At 38.4% G+C, this 22,530-nt stretch overlaps 1 protein-coding gene across 4 annotated transcripts in view; it reads right to left on the minus strand.

Annotated features, from left to right (window-relative positions):
- LOC108411427 (NIPA-like protein 2) overlaps positions 1-22,530 on the minus strand; it is a 38,996-nt gene that overhangs the window by 6,121 nt on the left and 10,345 nt on the right. For all 4 annotated transcript variants that reach the window (XM_037533839.1, XM_017682989.2, XM_017682988.2 and 1 more), the window contains 7 exons: positions 12,477-12,536; positions 8,672-8,793; positions 7,939-8,035; positions 7,705-7,843; positions 7,482-7,570; positions 1,019-1,082; positions 83-177 (listed from right to left, as the gene is read on the minus strand). In XM_037533839.1, the coding sequence (XP_037389736.1) occupies positions 83-177; positions 1,019-1,082; positions 7,482-7,570; positions 7,705-7,843; positions 7,939-8,035; positions 8,672-8,793; positions 12,477-12,536 (666 nt within the window). The remainder of the gene's footprint in view (positions 1-82; positions 178-1,018; positions 1,083-7,481; positions 7,571-7,704; positions 7,844-7,938; positions 8,036-8,671; positions 8,794-12,476; positions 12,537-22,530) is intronic.

A 22,530-nucleotide genomic window follows, 5' to 3' on the forward strand; every position in this document is an offset into this window, starting at 1 on the left:
GATCACTTTGTTTGTAAAATACACACACACACACACACACACACACACACACACACATACACACACACATATATATGCGTACTTGTAATTGGGCCCATAGAGAAGAACACTCTGTCCATTTTGATTTTGGGTCGGGTTCTTGCAATCAGAAATACTCCTGCAAATGCTAACAAACACCTGAAAAGAAACAGTCACAGTAAACAAATCGCTACATTTCAGTGCTATCGATACAAAATCTTATAACTCTGTTTTTGTCATTTTCTATAATTTTCTATCAAAAAAGTAAGCTCTTGTAACATTAACATTCATTAGGATTTACCATTTTGCAGATAAAAGTTTTTGCTCAGACAGCAATGATTTATAAATTACTCCCTGCCTATACATACAGAGGGAGTAGTGTGAGATGTGGGAATTTATAAAGCAGGCAGATGATTTCTGAGAACTAAAAAATGTAGGTATATAATTTTTAGTTCATTTTTATTCAATACACTCAAAACTTGTATTTGAACACTACAAATAATACAGTATTACTCATTTCATTGTTAAGTATTTGATGGAAACAAAAAGTTTACATTCTTGAAACATACGATGGCCCATTAGGAATTGTTTTTCCCTATGGTATCTAGGTTCTTATAGCTAAACAAACTCTTCATTTGGTTATGACTTCAAGAGCTGAAGAAAATCCCTAATGCATTACAAAATATTAGCATAATTATAAAGTGAAAGAAGAATCAATCAATCATGTTTTGATTTCTAATAGGCGGGACCAGTTTCATGAGAGAAAACATTACAAGCCTTCTGCAAGTCCTACATACATCATTTACTGTAAAAACAAGTGGCAGCCTAATCAATGGGTTGTTAGAAATGGAAAACAGCAACAGCAGCTCTATGCTAGTGCTCTCTACCTAAAGAATCACTGTAAAACTGCTCCATGTTCAAACATATGGCTATATGTCAGTCACGTGAAGGTAATATGAAGGCCTAACAGCCATGGGCCACTGCCGAATGCAACACTTACCCAAGCACAAACATGATGATGTATATCAGTGATAAACCATAGAACTCCTCATAGAACAAAATCCCTGCAAAGAAATAAACATAATCAAATTAAGGGGCAGTTGTAATTCTAATAATTTATGCTTTTATACATTTTCTCTCACCTGAAATTTCACTTTTGTGAAATATTGCACGCTACAATACTACAACCCCAATTCGAATGAAGTTGGGACATTGTGTAAAACATAAATAAAAACAGAATACAATGATCAACCTATATTCAATTGAATACACTACAAAGACAAGATATTTAACGTTAAAACAGATAAACTTTGTTTTTTGCAAATATTCGTTTTGAATTTGATGCCTGCAACATGTTCCAAAGAAGTTGGGAAAGACTGGGAAAGTGGAGGAAGGCTCAAAAAACACCTGTTTGGAACATTCCACAGGTGAACAGGTTAATTGGAAACAGGTGAGGGTCATGACTGGGTATAAAGGGAGCATCCCTGAAAGGCTCAGTCATTCACAAGCAAGGATGGGGCGAGGTTCACCACTTTGTGAACAACTGCGTGAGCAAATAGACCAACAGTTTAAGAACACTGTTTCTCAACGTGCAATTGCAAGGAATTTAGGGATTTCATCATCTACAGTCCATAATATCATCAAAAAATTCAGAGAATCTGGAGAAATCTCTGCAAGTAAGCGGCAAGGCAGAAAACCAACATTGAATGCCCGTGACCTTCGATCCCTCAGGCGGCACTTCATTAAAAACCGACATCATTCTATAACAGATATTACCACATGGGCTGAGGAACACTTCAGAAAACCATTGTCAGTGAACACAGTTTGTTGCTCCATCTACAAGTGCAAGTTAAAACTCTGCCATGCAAAGCGAAAGCCATATATCAACACCCAGAAACGCCGCCGGCTTCTCTGGGCCCGAGCTCATCTGAGATGTGGAAAAGTGTCCTGTGGTCTTATGAGTCCACATTTCAAATTGTTTTTGGAAATCATGGACGTCGTGTCCTCTGGGCCAAAGAGGAAAAGGACTGTCCGGATTGTTATCAGCACATAGTTCAAAAGCCAGCATCTCTGATAGTATGGGGGTGTGTTAGTGCCCATGGCATGAGTAACTTGCACATCTGTGAAGGCACCATTAATGCTGAAAGGTACATACAGGTTTTGGAGCAACATATGCTGCCATCCAAGCAATGTCTTTTTCAAGGACATCAGCAAGACAATGCCAAGCCACATTCCGCACGTTACAACAGCGTGGCTTCGTAGTAAAAAAGTGTGGGTACTAGACTGGCCTGCCTGCAGTCCAGACCTGTCTCCCATTGAAAATGTGTGGCACATTATGAAGCGCAAAATATGACCCTGGACTGTTGAGCAACTGAAGTTGTACATCAAGCAAGAATGGAAAAGAATTCCACCTACAAAGCTTCAACAATTGTCCTCAGTTCCCAAACGCTTATTGAGTGTTGTTAAAAGTAAAGGTGATGTAACACAGTGGTAAACATGCCCCTGTCCCAACTTCTTTGGAACGTGTTGCAGGCATCAAATTCAAAATGAGTGAATATTTGTAAAAAACAATAAAGTTCATCAATTGGAACATTAAATATCTTGTCGTGTATTCAATTGAACATAGGTTGAAAAGGATTTGCAATTTGCAATATTCTGTTTTTATTTATGTTTTACACAACATCCCAACTTCAGTGGAATTGTAGATGTAAAAAGATGAAGACTGAAATACATCTCATATATACGGAACCCCATTGATGACATCCTGTATAAATAAAAATAATGTGTGGCCATGACTTAGTTATGCATGGGAATGAAATCATGGCTTATTAAGTTGTGAGAGAACAATATTAGTTGCTTGAATTAGTCGCTTGACTCTACCATATAACCATGGAGACTGATTAGCTTAGAGAGACCTTAATCCATTCCCTTCCAGGGACAAAGAGGCCAGATTCTGGCTACTGAAAGCACACAGCAACTTTTATGACATCCCACTCTAAATCCATAAGCAATAATATGGAATTGGTCACCACTTTGCGGCTATAACAGCTTCCCTTCTTCTGGTAAGCTTTCTACAAGATTTGACTATTATGCTATTATGCGTGATTGTCAGAAACAGATATGGCTGTTGTCATATCAAATAACCAGTTTAGACAGTACCACACAAAAGCTGCCATAGATCAACTCATAGATAATCGCTACATAATGTATGTTTGAGATCAAGCTACAGTATTTCTCACCTGCAGTTGTAGTTAATGTTACTGAGAATGTGTCACACTGCCAAGTGAATTATGTATTTTTCCTGATAAGGACCATGCACTATTACATCAATACTGAGTACTACAGAATGGAGACTATAGTTGCATGGATGAGTAATCACTCATGTTCACTCAGTATGTAGTGGAAATGCTATTAGCATGTATGATGGTGCCAAATTACCACTGTATTAATATATATATATATATATATATATATATATATATTTTTTTTTTTTTACATTTATGTATTTATCGACAATGCCTGACAAATAATAAAATATTTGACACTACAAGCAGGCATTAGGACTTTCAAGTCTGAAAATGTGACGCGATGTTTACCGTGGTTCTTTAACGACACTGGTCTCTTGGTTTCCTTCTTCATTTATTTTGCGTTGTTATTTGGCCTAAGGGTTGATTCACACATACTACCTCTGCGTGACGTGAGCGACGTGAAACATCTTGATTTTCATTTTCATGCTCATGTTAACAGGTCAGTAATTTTAAGCTGGCTGAGCAGGCAGGGCAGCAAAGCATCCCAGACACAGTACTGAAACACTGCAGTATTTGGAGAAATGGGCAGCTGATTTTTTCCATGTTCTGCACACACCACACAGAAAAATACACAGAAATTATCAATGACAATGCAACATACATTAAAAAATTAAACGTTAAAAAAAAAAAATCATGAATTTATGAACACTATTAATGCAATACTAATTAACATGACATGCTGTGCACAGATTTCCCAGGTCGTTCACCAGGCTTGAAAGCATCACCCAATCAAAAGTCAGAATGCTGCTGAAGGTAAACAAATTTACAGTGCTCTTTTTATTGAGGAAAATAACTGATTTGCCCACTTTTCCAATTAAAGATGTTGGTGCATTTTCTTGCTGCACCACTCCACAGCACAAACACTAGCAGAGGTAGTATGTGCAAATTAGGCCTAATGCTACTTGCTGCCCTGTGTTTCTGCTTGTAAAGAGTTGTGATGATCCTCCTTGATAATTTTTCCATTCAACACAGCTCACTTGTCAGGTACTGCAATGAATAATATATGAGAAAGCGACTAGCATACCCTTAGCAGTTTTAACCAATGAGCATGCAAATATTTTTCTTCTACAGAGAACCCCCTGTTGTCACTAGAACATAGCCTTGCCAATGTATGGGCCCTAGGTCACTTATGATAAAATGTTTAATGTAAACCTACAAAGTATTTTGGCTTCTGCAGGGAGAAACCATTCCATTTGCATTTCCACATGGATAGGTTTGACATAGAATGCTTACAAACCGTTTCACTTTTTTTTTTCGGTTTGCCAAACGTACTTAGAGCCACAGACCAATACTGTTCAATGGGAAGATAAAAGACTTTTCATTGACCTGACAGGTTAAATATTTATGTCGATTTAATTTTCTCACACAGACACCAAATAAGAAAAAGCAATGTACAACATTTAATCCACTCACATCAAAACTGCAATCTAACAGTTTCTAAATGTTAGACAGTGTTTCTAACGAGGAGAGAGTAGCTGGTTAGTATTTTACTGACAAGGGTTTAGATGATAATACCTGATAAGGATAATAACTAAATGATACAAGCTGAAATGAAACCTGTTCTATGGTGTTTGGAGCTGTAGCTTCCTAGCTAAGCTGAAGGTAGCTGGTCCCTCTCTCCTAGCTAATTTGAGATTGTCATTGCAGTATGGGTTTGATTCAAGTAACTGGTGTTCTGCTGTCACAAGTATAGATAATAAAAACTAAAAAGTGAGACCAAAGTGGACTGACTGATTGGAAAAAGCTGAAATCAAACCTATTCTGTAGTGTTAAGCTGTAGCCTACGTAGCTAGGCTAAGCGATCATACAATGCCTCCCACCACAAGAGTGGTTCAGTTAAAGGATCATATTTGAGAAAAAACTCATATTTGAGAACATAAAATAGAATGTCTGGTGTTCAAGAGACAGAAAAGTGTTTTGAGCCAGTAATGCATGACTCCTGCTACTGGAATTGATGGAGTTGACTTCATGACTCCACTTGATTTAAACCAAGACAACATATGACAAGACAATACATAATGAGGGGCAAAGTCATGTGCTGAGAAAATCACTACTCTAGTCAGACTTCTTTGAAAAGGAACCATTTTCAAATTCTTGCTTGGATGTTATCTTGCTCCTCTTTTTAAGAGGCTGAAGCTGGGTTTGAATTTGCTTATTCAATTTCACCGGTCCACGTGATGCAGCAGCAGTTACCTTAATGGTGCGCTGGTGCCAGAATGTAACTACACATCCATTTAAAGTGGAACAGATATTTTAATAAGAAGCTTGCAAAAAAAGGAGCAAATTAAATAAAATGATTAATTAATTAATTAAACTTAATTAATTTAAACACACTACTCCAGCTCAGGCTCTCTCCTGCTTCACACCCACCTCTGTCAAAATGTCCCTCGAGCCGTGGAATCAACAGTTGTAGTCTCAACTTCAAGCATTTTGAACATCAGTCATTTGCAAAGAGTCGACCCTGACCCCAAGACATGCTCAAATTGAAAGATCAATGCTTTTGGGGTTGACTCCTCATCAATACTTTGTACTCTGTACCCGGCTAGGCGATGCCTATGCTAGTGTAGTTAGCCAACTTCAGGTATAACCCACTGCACTTCAGGCTCAGTTTCACTAAATTATGCTCAAATAACACCTGTTTAGAAAATAACAGCTCGCTGAACATGCCAAGAGAGTGATGTTGGAGTTACAGACGGAATAAAACGTGTTTTGTGGTAGGTGCTGTGTGTGCATGTATAAGGTTGCTAACAGCCAGTGTTTTGTATAATTTTCTTACGCATTTCTTGGTTTCCGATTTAGCAGCACAGCAAATGAAAAAAAAATGTAACCGGTCTCACAAGTCTACTCCAGTGTGCAATGGGACATTATAGAACAGAAAACCACTGGGCCTTTTTCCCACTTTCGAGCTAAATGAAGAATAAAGTATGCCTAAGTCCAACTTTTAAAAAGAGCTTGTTTTTAAAAGAGCAATTAGAAAAGTCTAGAGCACATCTGTACAGCTAATAAAAGTAAAAATAAAAATATAATTAAACAAGCCAGGGTAACACTTTACAATACTGTTTTGTAGTTAATAAGTAATTATTCATGAACTAAGCAGGAATGAGAGAGTAGTGCTGCATTAACATTTAAGTAACTACTAAAACAATAACTACAAATAGAGAATTACTTAGCAACCAAACAGTAATCAAATATTTAAATAAATGGTTTATAATCCTTTTGAACTTACTATATCTGACATAGAGGTGACATTGCAGAACAGTAAAGGGTTTTTTAGTAGACTTAATTTTAGCAAACTATTCCTGTGACTTGGAAATGGTTTACATCTTGAGATATTTACTCTGGTGAAGTCTTTCTCTGACTGTTGACTTTGACATAGATATCTTCTCTTGCAGACTTTTTGCTGTTTCTGAGCTCACCAATGCATTCTTTCTTTTAAAGAATGAACAAAATAATTGATTGGGCAACACTCAGTGTTTTTTGTTGTCTCTCTGATGGGCTTTTTTTTTTTTTTTTTTTGACTTACTTTACCAGCAGTGACAGCTTTATGGACTTCATCTTAGGAGTTAACAGCAGCAAATTACTCTTGAATGCACTGTTTGTGTGTGAATGTACAGGAGGTGCTATATGTGAATGTAATTGTAATTGTAATTCCTACACTGTTCATCTGATTTGGCTATAAATACATCCAAATTAAAGCTGAAGATCTGTACTTTGATTGCACTCTCATATTCATTATTTAATTCCAACACTAGACTATCTATACATACAGTAAATAAATATTCACACCACAAATAAGTGTCACTTAACTACAGATAGATAGAGATATGTACCTGAAATTGTGGTAAAACAGCAAAACTGTAAACCACACTAGCCGATAGATGCTACGTTTAATATTTTGCATTTTTCTGTCCCCCCATGAAGTTAACTGAACAATTTTGTATTCTTGTCACTATGTTGTTTTAAAAACAGGCCATACAGCAACAAAAATGGTGATATTTTGAGTGTAGAATTCAAAGTAATAGCTGAAATACCACTTCTTGGTCATCATACTGTAGTTTTTGTGAATTCAAATTATATTAAATTATATTTACTAAATTATATATACTAAAACTCCAGACAGTACATCACAAACGATTCAGCCAAACAATACAGTACCTGCTACTACAGCACTGGCTGTGAAGAAGACATAATTGATAGGAACAATTTCTGTAGCATCAAACATCTTCATGGCCTCGTTGAGAAATCTGTAAAAAAAATGTTGTCTGGTGAAAAATTGGTAAATAATAAATTTAAACTGTTTAAATTTTTTTGATATTCCAACTCACATAAATCAACAAGGATATAATTTGAATTGTAATGAAAAATCCTGGAGACTCACTTAATCTGAAAGGCACAGGAGGCTACCATAACAACAAACATAATATAGAAGATAGGGTAGGTGAGCTGCAGATGGCTCCCACGAATTGTTTCTGTGAGCATTCCGGACACAGCTTTCACTGAGATCACTGTCACAGAAGCTGCAAAACATGCACACAGGCTTATACATCACGCTGTATATAAATCAGTGATGGATTAAGGTAATGTAAATATAGCAAGAGGTGTGTACTCTTACCAAGCAGAGCCACTAAGAGCATCACAATCACAATATGATTCACATTCCTGCACTTATACAGGTACAGCAGGATACAAAACAGGAACACTTCAAAAAGCTAAAAGAGAGAGAGAGAGAGAGAGAGAGAGAGAGAGAGAGAGAGAGAGAGAGAAAGAGAGAGAGAGGGAGAAAGAGAAAGAGAAAGAGAGAGAGAGAGAGATTAACAAAAATATTTGCAGCAGTGCAAAAATTGAAATGTTATGCACACAAATGTACTGCATACAATAAGGCAAATATCTAGCAGGTGGAGCTCTTTCACTCTCTTTTAATCTGAGATTTTATATTTTCAATTTTACAGTATTATAATATAACCAACATCTAAAAATAACAACAAAAAACATTCACAAATGTACTGTCATATTTTACCTCATTACATTTTAATTTTTTGCTTATGTGTTTCTCATAAATGTCTTTGTACCGTGGATGAATTTAAAAACTATATTTTAGAACTTTGCACTGATCATTTCAATTACATAAACATATCCAGGAGTATATGTTTACAACAGAAGTGTATCATATGTTGTTTTTCAGCTATTTCTGTTGTAGTCTGTATTATTTTAGGGATTTTCTTCCAAACTGAATTTCCAAGGGATTTATCAAAATTTATTACGACTAAGAATGATATTAAGACTATTATTATTAAGACTAAACAGACCAGTGGCAATATAAAATTTATATGCAGCGTATGACGTACAAAGTAAGCAAGAAACTGCCAGCTGATGAGACAACGCTCCACCATGTTGGCAGTCACATGAGGGGCAGAGTGGGGTGCAAAGGTCACCAGTAGGTATGTGCCTGTGAGAGCAAGAGCACCGCCTGTGAGAGGGTGACAGAGCAGAAAAAACACAAAACATTATTTATGATGTCACCGTCACAATGCTGTCTGAACAAAGTTATCACAACACTATTAAGCAACACTGCCATATGGTATTATGACTACCTATTAGCAACTTAGCAATATTCGATGGAGTTCCATGTACAACACAATGGAACTATTGAAAGATTTTAGGAGGTTGTAAAAATGTGCTGACAACATTGCCACTACATTGTCACAACTTTCTGGAATGTTGTCAGATAATGTTGTAACAACTTTCTCAGGAATTATATATGTATGAATGTTGTGGACTGTATAGGTAGTGATAGATGGTGGGGATGCCCTTGGTGGCATAGACCCCTGCAGCAGAAACTGGCTCTTGGTACATGGAGTGTAACCTCACTGGGGGAGAAGATGCTGGAGCTTGTGTGGGAGGTTGAGAGGTACCAACTAGATATAGTTGGGCTCACCTCTACCCACAGTGTCGGTTCTGGACCAAACTCAGGGGTTGCACAGGGTGAGAGGTGCTGGGCAGGATACTCATGAGTCCCTGGCTGGCTGCCATGCAGTTGGAGTTTGTGCCAGTGGACAAGGGGGTTGCCTCAATGCGAATTAAAATCACAAAGAGGAAAACTCTGACTGTTGTGTGTACTTATGCAGCAAACAATAGGTCGGAGAATTCTGCCTTCTTGGAGCGAGTGGGCAAAGTTCTGGAAAGGGCCCCACCTACAGACTCCATAGTCTTACTGGGAGACTTCAGTGCTCATATTGGCAATGACTGGGAGACCTGGAAAGGTGTGATTGCGAAGAACAGCCTGCCTGACCTTACTAGAATAGTATATTGTTATTGGACTTCTGTGCCAGGCATGGATTGTCCATAACGAACATCACGGTTGAACACAAGGATGTTCATAAGTGTACATAGTAGTCAAAGGTCAATGATTGAATTTGTTGTTGTTTCATCTGTCTTGGGAACATATGTTCTGGGCGCCCATGTGAAGACAGGTTCTAAGCTGTCAACCGATCACCATCTGGTGGTGAGTTGGAGCAGATAGCAGAGAAGAGTAATAGTCAGGCCCGGTAAGCCCAAGCGAATCGTGCGGGTGTGCTGGGAACCAACTGTCAGTAAACCCTGTTTGGAATGATTTTAACCTGATAGCTTTTCTCATGTTCCAGAGGAGGTAGGGGAGTCTAAATGGACCCTGCTCAAAACCTCCATTGTGGAAGCTGCCAGGTGTACCTGTGGCCAAAAGCCACTTGTGTCTGTATGTACATTCAATGTCTTTACTCCCAGAGTGAGCACTGTGTTTGTATACTCGGCATTAAGTCAGGTGCTTTCAGTGTTAGCGTTTTTAATGTGGAGCGATGATAAGGTGGACACAATTGTGGAGACAAGCAAGATTTATTATGGGCAAATCCAAAATCAGGGTCATAGAGCCAACACATAGAGAACGGGGAACAGACATAAGAAACACAGGATCCAAACAATACCCTTCGAACAGAACAAGCAAAACATCCAACACATCCAACAAATCAAACAAAGACCAACACAGACCAGGGCAAACATGGGGCATGTAAAGCACAAGGGATCACAAGACACAGGTGGAAAACAGGTGGAAACAATCAGGGGCGGAGTCACGAAACAAGGGGGCAGGACTTGGACGGAAAAACACAACAAATGCATGTGGAAGATCAAAACACAAAGCACATGGACAGGACTGGGAGGGGCCAATCGTGACACGTTGGACAAGGTTGTGCCTTGTCTCCACTTCTGTTTGTGATATTCATGGACAGGGAGTCAAAGCATAGCCAAGGTCAGGACAGAATTATATGTGGAGGCCAGAGGGTGGAGCTGTGCAGTTTGCAGATGATTTTGTTCTTTTGGCTGGATCACATGGATGCCTCCAGCTCCAGCTCACTGGAGCAGTTTGCAGCTGAGTGTGAACCGGTTGGTATGCAGATCAGCACCTCCAAGTCTGAGTCCATAGTCCTAACGGATGGCATGGTGGAGGAGTTTAAGTATCTCGGGGTCTTTTTCATGAGTGATGGGAAGAGGAATTGTGAGATTGACCACAGGCTGGGATGGGCAGCAGGAGTAATGTGGTCACTGTACTGGACTGCAGTGGTGAAGAGGAAGCTGAGCCATAAGGCAAAACTCTGTTTACCAGTCGGTCTACAAACTGACCCTCACCTATGGCCATGAGCTGTGGGTAATGGCCAAAGGAATGAGATCGTGAATACAAGTGGCAGAAATGAGCTTTCTTCACAGGCTGGTGGGCTACACTTGATAGGGTGAGAAGTTCAGTCATCTGGGAGAAGCTTGAAGTGGAGCCGCTACTCCTCCGCATTGAGCGGAGCCAGTTGAGGTGGTTCAGGGATCTGATCTGGATGACCCCTGGATGCCTCCTAGTGGGGGTGGACCAGGCATGGCCTACTGGGACAAGACCCTGGGGTCATCCCAGAACCTGCTGGAAGGATTATATCTCCATGTTAGCCTGGGAGCGGGGTCCCCGGAAATTAGCTGGAGCAAGTTGCGGGGGACAGAGTTGTCTGGGTTTTCTGCTCTCCCAACTGCTACTGCTATCTGGAATAAGCGATTAATGATGATGATGTTGTGGGCACCAAAATAATAGGTTGTTGAAACTGTCACAATGTAACCGTGTTTGCTGGGATTGGGGTTGTTTGAGACACACTGCACCTCGTCTTGGTGGTTGGCAAGGGTTGCTGAGAAGAGAGCCATCAAGCTGGACAGTTTTACCGACAGCAGCCCACATTAGCTGTCTGTCACATGTCAGATATAGCATTTATATAACATAAATTCAAATTCAACTGAATTTACATTAGAAAATAATAACCACAAACATTACATATTTTAATGTGCTACATGCTCTATTCAACAAGTTTGTGTTGGTTAAGATGGAGCATTTGAGCAAAATCATAGTTTATAAATGCTTAAACTTTTTAAATGTAACATAACACAATAATTTTCTTAATAGCATACACTTAATAGCATAAAACATGTTATTTTTTTTTAACACTTTTGAATGCAAGTTATAGGAGATTTACAGGGGCCTCATGTACATCCATGATGCCTGTCAGCGCAAATAATGAGCTGCTCTGTTTGCCAACCAATCAGCACTCAGTATCAGCTGTAAAGGAATTTTTCCAATAAACAATTATATCCTTTATTTAGTTTGGACACATTGTTGCATGTTTGTTTTCAATTCTGGAAATATCCTGGAACTTCAGTCTTTTTTTTATCTTAATGTACCAGTCCTTTGTCACACAATTTTCCACAGTACTTAATCTTTTGTTAGTCATGCCAAAACAAAAATGATTTTTTATATACAATCTATGTCCAAAAAAGAGCAGTTTGTTCAAGGTACTCAAGGATTTTTTCTGTTTACTCCTGTTTAATTACTCAGAGCTTCTGGTGACCCTGCTTACAATCAGTTATGCTTTTTAGACCAAGGATTGCTGTTTCCCCCTTGGGAAGAGTCTCTGGCAAGTCAATCAAAAAAACTTGCCAGCATGCACCGTACCAAGCCAGATGACATACAATGTTAAGAGAAACATGTCTTGAGGCCATGGGATTAAACCACAGTTAAATATTTCACATAAAACTCACATTTAAGACCTCTCTTACCGACAATATGAAACATAAGAGAAAGCCAACAGAACTTACCCAGAAGATCAGAGGCCCGTAAAGTTTCTTTAAGGAACACTACAGAAATGATAGCACTGGCTGAAAGAGAAGAAAAAGATAACAAATGGGTTCTTATTTTGTGAATTTGATCCTGAAAACTAGAATGCGCCAATAAGGTATAACACAGTACTTACAACACACAATATTGTTATTATGGATAAAAAAATAGTGATTTTTATGCATTTCGTATGTTTAAAACATACATTTTTTATGCACATGTGTTCAGCTATGCTGAAGATATTTGGTGATATTTGGTGAAGGATCTGTGTTGATTCCACTGTCTGGGTTTTGCCTGGTGTTGGTTAGTAAAGTTGGAGCTAATGTTAATTCCAAAGATGATTTTAAGTGTGTGCTCATTAAGAGGACAATGTTTGATGTCTTTCTCACTCTGCCTGGTGAGCCTTCTGTGCCAAGGACCCGCTGGTTACAGTCCTTCAAAACATACCTCATAGCTGCAGGGCTAACTGAGGTGAACACCACTAGTAAAGCAGCTGTTATACCTGCTGTGAGATTAGGCTGTAACAGATAATTAGTGTGGGCTCTCTCACCAGACCAAACACAGCTCAGGTTTATTTATTTATTTAATGTATTTTTATTTAAGAGTTAAAAGAGACTAAGCTGGATGGGAAGGTGTAGCTTTAGGAATGAGCTAATATATAATAAACAAAAACAACACTGAAGGTTTTAAAAGAAACAAACTAAGCCTGAAAACAAATGAAACTAAAACACAAAAAGCTCCCCTAACTCCCTACATTAAAACCAGGAGAAAAAGAAAAAGTTTAAGGAAAACAAAACTTTTCCAAAATGTTCACAGTTTCACAGAATTTAATAAAGCTTTCACGAAATTTACAAGCAAAGTACAGAATAGAATGAAGACTGCCAGACTGATCTGGACAGGTGTACATCTATGAGAGCCCTGAACATCTTGAACATCCCACATTTGGACAATCACAGACATACACATAATGCAATAACAATGCAAGTAAAAAACAACGCAAGAAAAAAAAACACAGACAGATACAGAAAGGCTAGTACAGGTCTTAATAATCCCACCCTTAAAAATAAACATCTTCTGTTTAACACAAAATATCAGGACTTTAGACAAATTTACACCTGAGGCTCTGATTGCAGACAATTCCTACAATCTCTAAGATCATTCTAGAAACAACACTCAAATTGCTGTTATGTAAATACTAAAGCTGAACAAAACTAATCTCCCAGAGGGCAAATGAGGAGCACACTCACACATTTTAAGACAAAGCTAACAAGTGCATAAATGCCTCGCATCAGAGTCTCGAATCTACCAGAAACCTTAGCCCATAGAGCCCAGCCAAAGAAAGAAACATAAGCCAAACGAATCCTCTTGACCTTACAAAAACGTAAAAGTGTTCAAAAAGACACAAATCAGGCCTTTCATATTTCATATTGCACTTTTCATGGTGGCTGTAAAGTTCTAAGTATCATTTTAGAATCATATAAGAAAATGACACAGATCAAATTAAAAGACCAATACCATGAGATATAGAGTTTTCATTAAATACTATATGAGATCAATTTTTAGATGCTTCTTAAAACTGTGCACTGAGCTTAACTGTCTAATAAAGGGTGTGATTGAGTTCCACAGTTTAGAAGCATAATAACTGAACCATGTTTTCTGTATTTTTCAGAGGATATTTGCAGAAGGCCAGTATCTGCAGATCTAAGATTATGTGCTGGAACATAAACAGATAGACACTCTGTGATGTAAATGGGTGTTAGGTCATTTAGAGCCTTCAAAACTAGTAGCAAAACTTTAAAATCTATTCTGAATGATACAGGTAGCAATTTTATTGAAATGGGAGTGATATGATCCTTCTTTTTTGTTTTTGTTAGGATGAGTGCTGATGCATTTTATAAGAATTGTAAAGGATGTATTATTTTCTTAGGAGGTCCAGTAAAAAGAACATCACAGTAATTAACTTTTTAACTTCTAAATTGAGGGACAGTAAATGCCCATTTCCTATGAACTGCCTATTACCTAAATATGATTTAAACCACACCAAAGAAGCTGACCCAATATTTATGATATTGGATTAAAATCTTGTAATAAATGGTATTAAAAGCCCCTTCCTGGATCAGGGCCTTGTCGTGGTGGAAGGGCTTGTGTGGTCTAGGGATCTTCAGAGCTAAGTCATCGGGAGCAATATGCACCTGGGTCTCCTAGGGCGACATTTAATAGCATTTATTTGTTTGAAAACAACTTTTTCTAAGAATTTAAATTAAAAGGAAGGTTTGAAATTGATCTAAAATTATTTGCAAAATTTCACAAAGATAAATCACCTTGAGATGCACTAGCAGAAAAGCTGGGGTAATCAAATATTTGACCAAATCAGATATCTTTCACATAAAAGCAGGTCCTACAAGCAAATGTCAGATTAACTGTGCGAATCAGGTCTTTCAAATTAAATATCCTTTGAATCTCCCACCACATCAGCACTGTGATGTAGGCATTCAAAGCCCTTACTAAATTTCCTGAGCCAAATGAAAATATAGAAATTAATACTGGAACATTTATGTGCATAGAAAATACATTTGATCAAACAGCAACAAGATTTAAATAACAAATTCCTTACAATTGTAGGTAAAGGACTTCCTAATACCTTGATGAACAAGGATAATGGTTGTACAATCATTTGAAAGAGATATGAAGTATCATGACAGAAATTGTTTCACTAATTTCTAAAACTAAAGGGGAATGCTACAGCCAAAACTAAAACCAGCAAATGAAGAAGGCTTTCACAGAATTACAGCAAAAATACAGATGATTATAGCACGACAATCCCAAATGAAGTGAACATTTCTAAGCCTTTGGCTAACTTCTTCTTCTTCTTCTTTCGGCTGCTCCCTTTAGCGGATCATCTGCCTCCATCTTGCCCTATCCACTGCCTCCTCTACTTTTACACCAACCATCTCCATGTCCACCTTCACTACGTCCATAAACCTTCTCTAAGGTCTACCTCTTCTCCTTCTACCCGGCAGCTCCATCTCCAACATTCTTTGACCAATATATCCACTATTCCTCCTCAACACATGTCCAAACCATCTCAACCTGGCCTCTCTGGCTTTATCTCCATCTGCTCCACCTTCACTGTCCCTCTGATTTGCTCATTTCTAATCTTGTCCATCCTTGTTACTCCCAACGAAAATCTCAGCATCTTCATCTCCGTGAACCTCCACTCAGCCTCCTGTCTTTTAGACAGAGCCACAGTCTCCAAAGGACTCCACAGTCTCTAGGGACACCATCTACCACTTCATCCAAATTCCTCTTTCTCCTCTAACTGACAACCAACCTGTGGTGCATATGAACTGACCACATTCAAAATCACACCATCAACCTCCAACTTCAGGCTCATGATCCTGTCTGACACTTTCTTTACATCCAGAACACTTTTCACAAGCTGTTCCTTTAGGATTATCCCTACTCCATTCTCTTCCTCTCTACACCATGATAGAACAGTTTGAATCCACCTCCAATGTTCCTGGCCTTGCTTTCTTTCCATCTGGTCTCCTGGACACACAGAATATCTACCTTCCTTCTCTCCATCATGTCTGTAAGCTCTGCCTTTACCAGTCATTGTCCCTATGTTCAGAGTCCCTACTCTAACCTCCACACTCCTGCCTTTCCTTCTCTCTCGCTGCCTTCTAACCCACCTTTCTCCTCTCCTCTTTGATGGTCTTCGACCTACAGTAGTCCAATTTCCACCCTGAGGCGGAGGCGGTCGTTGTTAACCCGGGCCTCGACCGATCCGGTATGGCAATCATATTTGTGATCCGCATGATAGTTTTGGCACAAGTTTTTCGCTGGATGCCCTTCCTGACGCAACCCTCACCATTTATCCGGGCTTGGGACCGGCACCAGAAGTACACAAAGTACACCCCTAATGGCTGGTTTAAGTCTTTGGCTAATTGTCTGAGCTAAATAATTAACCTAAGGCAAGCAAACTAAAAACACACAAGAAGTTATCAATAAGCTGTCTGTGAATTTACTCTCACATTTAATCTTGAAATTATTTTGTTCAGGATCAAATATTTAAACTCCAACATTAACAAACTTGCTGAAAAAAGGTGGTCACTTCATCCATCAAATTACAAATGTTCAGCTGGAAGTTCGAAAGTGTTCGACAATATACTTCTAATACTAATTACAAATATTAGATTTCAAAACAAGTGGTTCACTGTCACAGTGCTTCTGTGATTTTGAGTGACTTTTCTCAACCTCTGAATATATGCCTACTCACAAAGCAAATGACTGGCAAATGAACAGCTCATAATTACCTAGACCAGAAGATGAGTGAGCTCCCTGATAACAAAGCAAGCATATGCATGCTCAAGTATTCACATTGTATTGCATACTGCATTGTGTACTCCTGCTGCTGCACAGTTAAGTCAATGGCCTCTTAGACCTCTTAGACCCTTAGTGAAGAAGGAACCTATGTGCTGGGCAGTTGTAACTCGTCTGCCACAAGCTTCCGCTCCTGGTAGGAGGGCAGACTCATCCGAGGCAACCCCAGTCTCTTCTGCATCGGGGTCTGCTAGGAGGACTTACTCTCCCATGAGTTCCTTAAATACATCCTCCTTAACAGGCGAGAGGTTACAATCAGAAAACATCTGTGACACAATCCAATTTCTCTAACGGAGGGAGGGATTTTTTGTTTAAATGTATGGCAACATTTTGGTAACTTGTTGTCTGCTTGTTGTGTTCTTGTTGTGTCCTTGTTTTGTGCAGTTCTACTGTTACCAATGTCTGGAAGCAGAATGACAGTGTATGCTTGGGATGCTTGAAAAACACTGTCAACATCACATGTGGCAGTGCCTTGGACCTTCTAATTAATATAATGGATTATTTATTGGCAACATCGATAGCTGCACAGTGAGTCTGCAAGCCAATATGTTGCTAACCTATAGGTAACACTAAGTCCTGCAAGTTTGATGCGAGTTGCAGGATGAGATGATATGCGCCCGGCTAAGAACGCAAAAGTATGTAAGGCACTGTTTGAAAATGGCGAGCTGCTGCTGTCTAAGGCATTGACCATCACAGTAAATACAGAGAGTGCAGCTGAATATGCAGCCTCTCTGGCTAAACAAGGGCCATTTTCAGCCAAACAGCCTCCATAGATCCCCCTTCTACCCTATCCAGAGTGAAATGCAGCAGGCTGACTGCTTCACCAACACTGTCATGCAACTGGAATGATGACAGCTTCCTTAGCTACATTTACTTATAGCATACTTATCTACATACTTATCTTGACCACTCTGAGGTTCTCCCTCCTTGACACAAGGGCTTCTGCAAACAGCACAGGCCATTTTTGTTGCCATGCCTTTGCAACAAAAATGACCTGTGCATGAGGCACTGCATCTGGGCCTGCACACTGAGTACTGGTCTGGTGTGCACTTTGGGTACAGGCAATAGACCTTTGAGGTGACACCGCTGGTCAGAATATCTTCACCAGTACAACTTTTCCCTGTGGTTCACCATGGCCAGTGACAATAATAGTCACAGATCAATGAATGAATCAATAAACCTTTCTTTAAACTTGGAATACATTGAGGGAGCAATAAAATGTTATGATAAAGTAATAGAAATCATAAAAGATAGTATAAAAAATCATAAAGAGTATAATTGAATAATAAGAAGGTACCAATAAACCATTAAATAGATAAACCATAAATATTACAATATAGTAACTTTACAAGTAACAGATCAGATAAGAATGAAATAAATAAAAAATATATATAATGAAATAAAAAGAAATAGAAGCTGTAAGATAATATATTGACAATAATAAAATAAATAAAAAGAATAAAATAAATAAACATAATACTAATAAAATAAATAGAAAAGAATAAAAGGATAATAAAAAGTAAAAAAGTTAAAAGTTAAGTCAAATCAAAATCAAATAAAACAGTTGCAGGCTATGTGAAGGTGATTAGAGACTAAAAGTTTAAAATGTTCCTGTGATACCAGAGAACAACGTTTTCTGTAATGAATTCCAGCTCACTGGTGCACTGTAGCTAAAAGCAGATTTTCCCAGCTCAGTAAAAGCTCTCCACACCAAAAGAGCAATCCAATGACTAATACGAGTCTGATAAACTGCATAATTTATACTGAACATTTCTGTGATGTATGATGGCATATGGCCAGTAAACACTTAGATAAAAATAAGCCAATGTGTTTCCTGATGCACAGACAGAGATAACCAGCCAACCTTTTCATATAGTATACAATGACGGGTATTGTAGGGGTCACCTCTAATAAATCTTAAGGCAGCATGATATACAGAGTCTAGAGATTTATAGTAGGTACAGGTTGATATCTGTATAACATGTCTCTATAATCCAAAGCATGCCTCAATGATCTTTTTCCTTGTGTGCTTTGGGAAACATATTACATACATACGATACAAAGAGCCATTTTTTTGTCTCAGTTTACATGTAAGTTTCTTAGCACATTGTTTAAACGTACATTTGTCATCTAACCATATGCCAAGATATTTGTACTCATTAACAATTTCAATGTCAGATCCCTTCAGGGTTGTGATTTTAAAAGTTCTAAAATTAATATTAGACACTCTGGGAAACAGCATGAATGTAGTTTTTTTCAACGCTTAAGACTTAGGTTATGGCTGTAAAAAGCCGACTGGAGGACATTAAAAGAATGCTGCAGTTTATCCACTGCAGTACCAATATACTCAGCCAAGCAGTACAAGATAGTGTCATCAGTATATAAGCATCCTTTTTCATTTTTTAATTTTTCATTGAAAATAGTACAAAGACAACAAATCAAATGTTGAAACTGAGAAATGTTATTACTTTTTCAAAAATATTTGGCCATTTTGAATTTGATGCCAATAACACATTCCAAAAAAGTTGGGACAGGCACAACAAATGGCTGGTAAAGTTGTGTAATGCTGAAAAAAACACCTGGTGGTTGATTGGCAACAGGTCATTAACATGATAGGACATAAAAAGAGCATCTCAGAGAGGCTGAGCCTTTGGGCCCTCAGATGGCACTGCATTAAAAACAGACATGATTCTGTAGTTGAAATCACTACATGGGCTCAGGAACACTTCTGAAAAACACTGTCTGTGAACATAGTTCATCGTTGCATCCACAAATGCAAGTTAAAACTCTAAAATGCAAAGAAGAAAGCATATAGGAACAGGATCCAGAAAAGCCACTACATTCTCTGGGCCCAAGCTTACTTAGACTGAGTGGAAGTGGAAAAGTGTCCTGAGGTCCAGCAAATCATTTGAAATTCTTTTTGGAAATCATGGACACTGTGTCCTCCAGGCTAAAGACCTCTAAGCTTGTTATCAGTATACAGTTCAAAAGCCAGTATTCATGATGGTGTAGGGGTGCATTAGTACGCATGGCATGGGTGACCTGCACATCTGTGAAGCTACTATTAATGCTGAACAATACATACATGTTTTGGCAACATATGCCATCCAGGTGATGTCCATTTCAGGGAAGGCCTTGATTATTTCAGCAAGACAATGCCAAATCACAATCTGCACTTATTACAACAGCATTGCTCTGTATTGAGTGTATTGGTCCTAAACTGGCCTGCCAGCAGTCCAGACCTGTCACCCATTGAAAACATTTGGATTGTTATGAAATGAAAAACACAACAAATGAACCCCTGCACTGCTTCACTTTCAAAACTACAGCAATTGGCCTCTTCAATTCACAAACACTTACACAGTATTAAACATTCCTCTGTCCCAACGTTTTTGGAAAGTGTTGTTGCTATCAAATTCAGGTTCAACATTTGATATGTTGTCTTTGTAGTATTTTCCTTCAAAAATATGGTTTACATGATTTGCATATTATTGCATTCTATTTTTATTTACATGCTGCACAGCATCTCAACTTTTTTGGCGTTGAAATGGCGTTGTATTAAATAATACAGATCTACTCTCTCGCTTTGACTCTACCCCAGACCCTCAAAGGGACACATTGTAGGGAACACTACATTATCCAAATGCTGTACACACTTTTCCATATCATGGTCCGACTATGGGAACTGAGGGAACCCAGTTCTCTCTCATCTCTGCATCTTCATCTGGGACATCTGGCCTCAAAATATCTCAGGGAAGCTGGCTGGATTCTTCTAAGTCAAACAAGAGCTTTCCTGCTGTATTGGGGCTTGTGTGGTATGTGGGCTTTGCACAGAGGTCCCCAGTGTCCTGTGCATGTTTTGGCTAGGGTGCATGAGGGCCAATCAGACATCTTGAAGCTTAAGCAGCTTTGCCAAGACCTGGTCTGCTGGCTGCCAATATGTAGGGACATTGAGGCCCTCATTAAGGACTGTTCTGCCTGCCTTGTGGCCTGGGCCACCAGGCTCTCCTCGCCCCTTACAACTGATGGCCTGGCCATCTCAGCCTTGAGAACACCTAGAGCAGGGTATCTGTGACAAGATCCACATTTTTGGTGACCATCTACGGCTCTAAATATATATATTTATATATATTTGGCGACCTGTCCAGGGTGTATCTGCCTTTTGCCGAATGACAGCTGGAATAGGCTCCAGTACCCCCCGCGACCCAGAAGGAGAATGAATATATATATATATATATATATATATATATATATATGTATTAGATTGGTGTAATCAAAACCTTGCCCCACTGAAAAAGTCAATTCACTTTGATTGTAATGGACTGACTCTTCCTGTGCCAGTTAATTTCACTTTGCAGAGTTCTTCTAGGTGAACTTTTTCACACACACACACACACACACATGCGCGCACACACACACACAGACATAAACACACACACACACACATCTCCTTTCCAAAATAAGTTATATCTCAGTGAATTTCCCCAGGTAAATAAAAGTGTCCAAGGTGATGAAATCCAATCATAAATCCCATTCTGATCTTATTTTCTTTATTTCTGTACTTACAGTTAGTGTCACTGTGACAATTAGTACAAATCCTCTCTCTCTCTCTCTCTCTCTCTCTATATATATATATATATATATATATATATATATATATATATATATATACTCACATGTATTTTAATATAGTGTCATTTTTATCAGTTACAAACACTTTCATAAAGTAGTACCTTTTAGTTCAATTTGTAACATTAGGCTATATTTCTAATCAAATCATGTGCAGCTAGACTCAACAAGAAAACAAAATTAGTAAAACATTGGTAACAGAATTGGTAAGCTGGTTTCAAGGGAACCTTACTAGTATAAAGTGTATTTTTAAGTAATACCCTTATAATCAATAATGATTTTTTCATTTTATGTGATGACCTGTTAAATGTTATATGTTGCAAAACATTGCCAAGAGTTCCCCATGACTGGATGAAACCTTACAGTCTGTTTGAGCTGGAATAGTTTTACCAAAGAAGGTCCGGTAATACAATTTGTAAGAGATTTGACTGCCCAGTTCATACTGGACTAAAGCCTTCTTCAGACTGCCAGATTTTTGGCATATCCAGATTGTGTCCAGATTGATTGCTTAAAGTGTGAACAACAAAAAATTGGATCCAAACCACATTTTGATGTGGTTTAAAACTAGATTTCATTTGAATTTTTTTATAGATGCGTCTCAGTCTGGGCACTCAAATTTGATTGGATTTCAAAGTGTCAAATCTGATTTTCCTGCCGTTTGAACACAGCCAAGTAGGTGTAGTTTCCCCAGTATGCCATTTTCATTAAATTTCCATGACTTTGATTCAAACAGGGCTACTATTACCACAGGTATTCTCCAGGTTTGATGAATTATAGAAGGTAATTCACTCTGGAATTATTACTTAACAGACATTAGAGATTAGTACTGGATAAAAATGGTGTATTTTGTTGGTATTTACTCAAATCACAGCACCTCCTCAGATAAAACTAATTCTATTCAAATAGGGCATATACAGTTGTGCCACCCAAGAACCAAGTATGCAATAAGCCATTAACATCTAAACATTCAGTTTTTTCCACATGCTGCTAAGTTAAGAGTCACCACATGTCTTACACAGATTG

Source organism: Pygocentrus nattereri, chromosome 24 (genome assembly GCF_015220715.1).
Source record: "Pygocentrus nattereri isolate fPygNat1 chromosome 24, fPygNat1.pri, whole genome shotgun sequence".
NCBI classification, from domain to species: domain Eukaryota; kingdom Metazoa; phylum Chordata; class Actinopteri; order Characiformes; family Serrasalmidae; genus Pygocentrus; species Pygocentrus nattereri.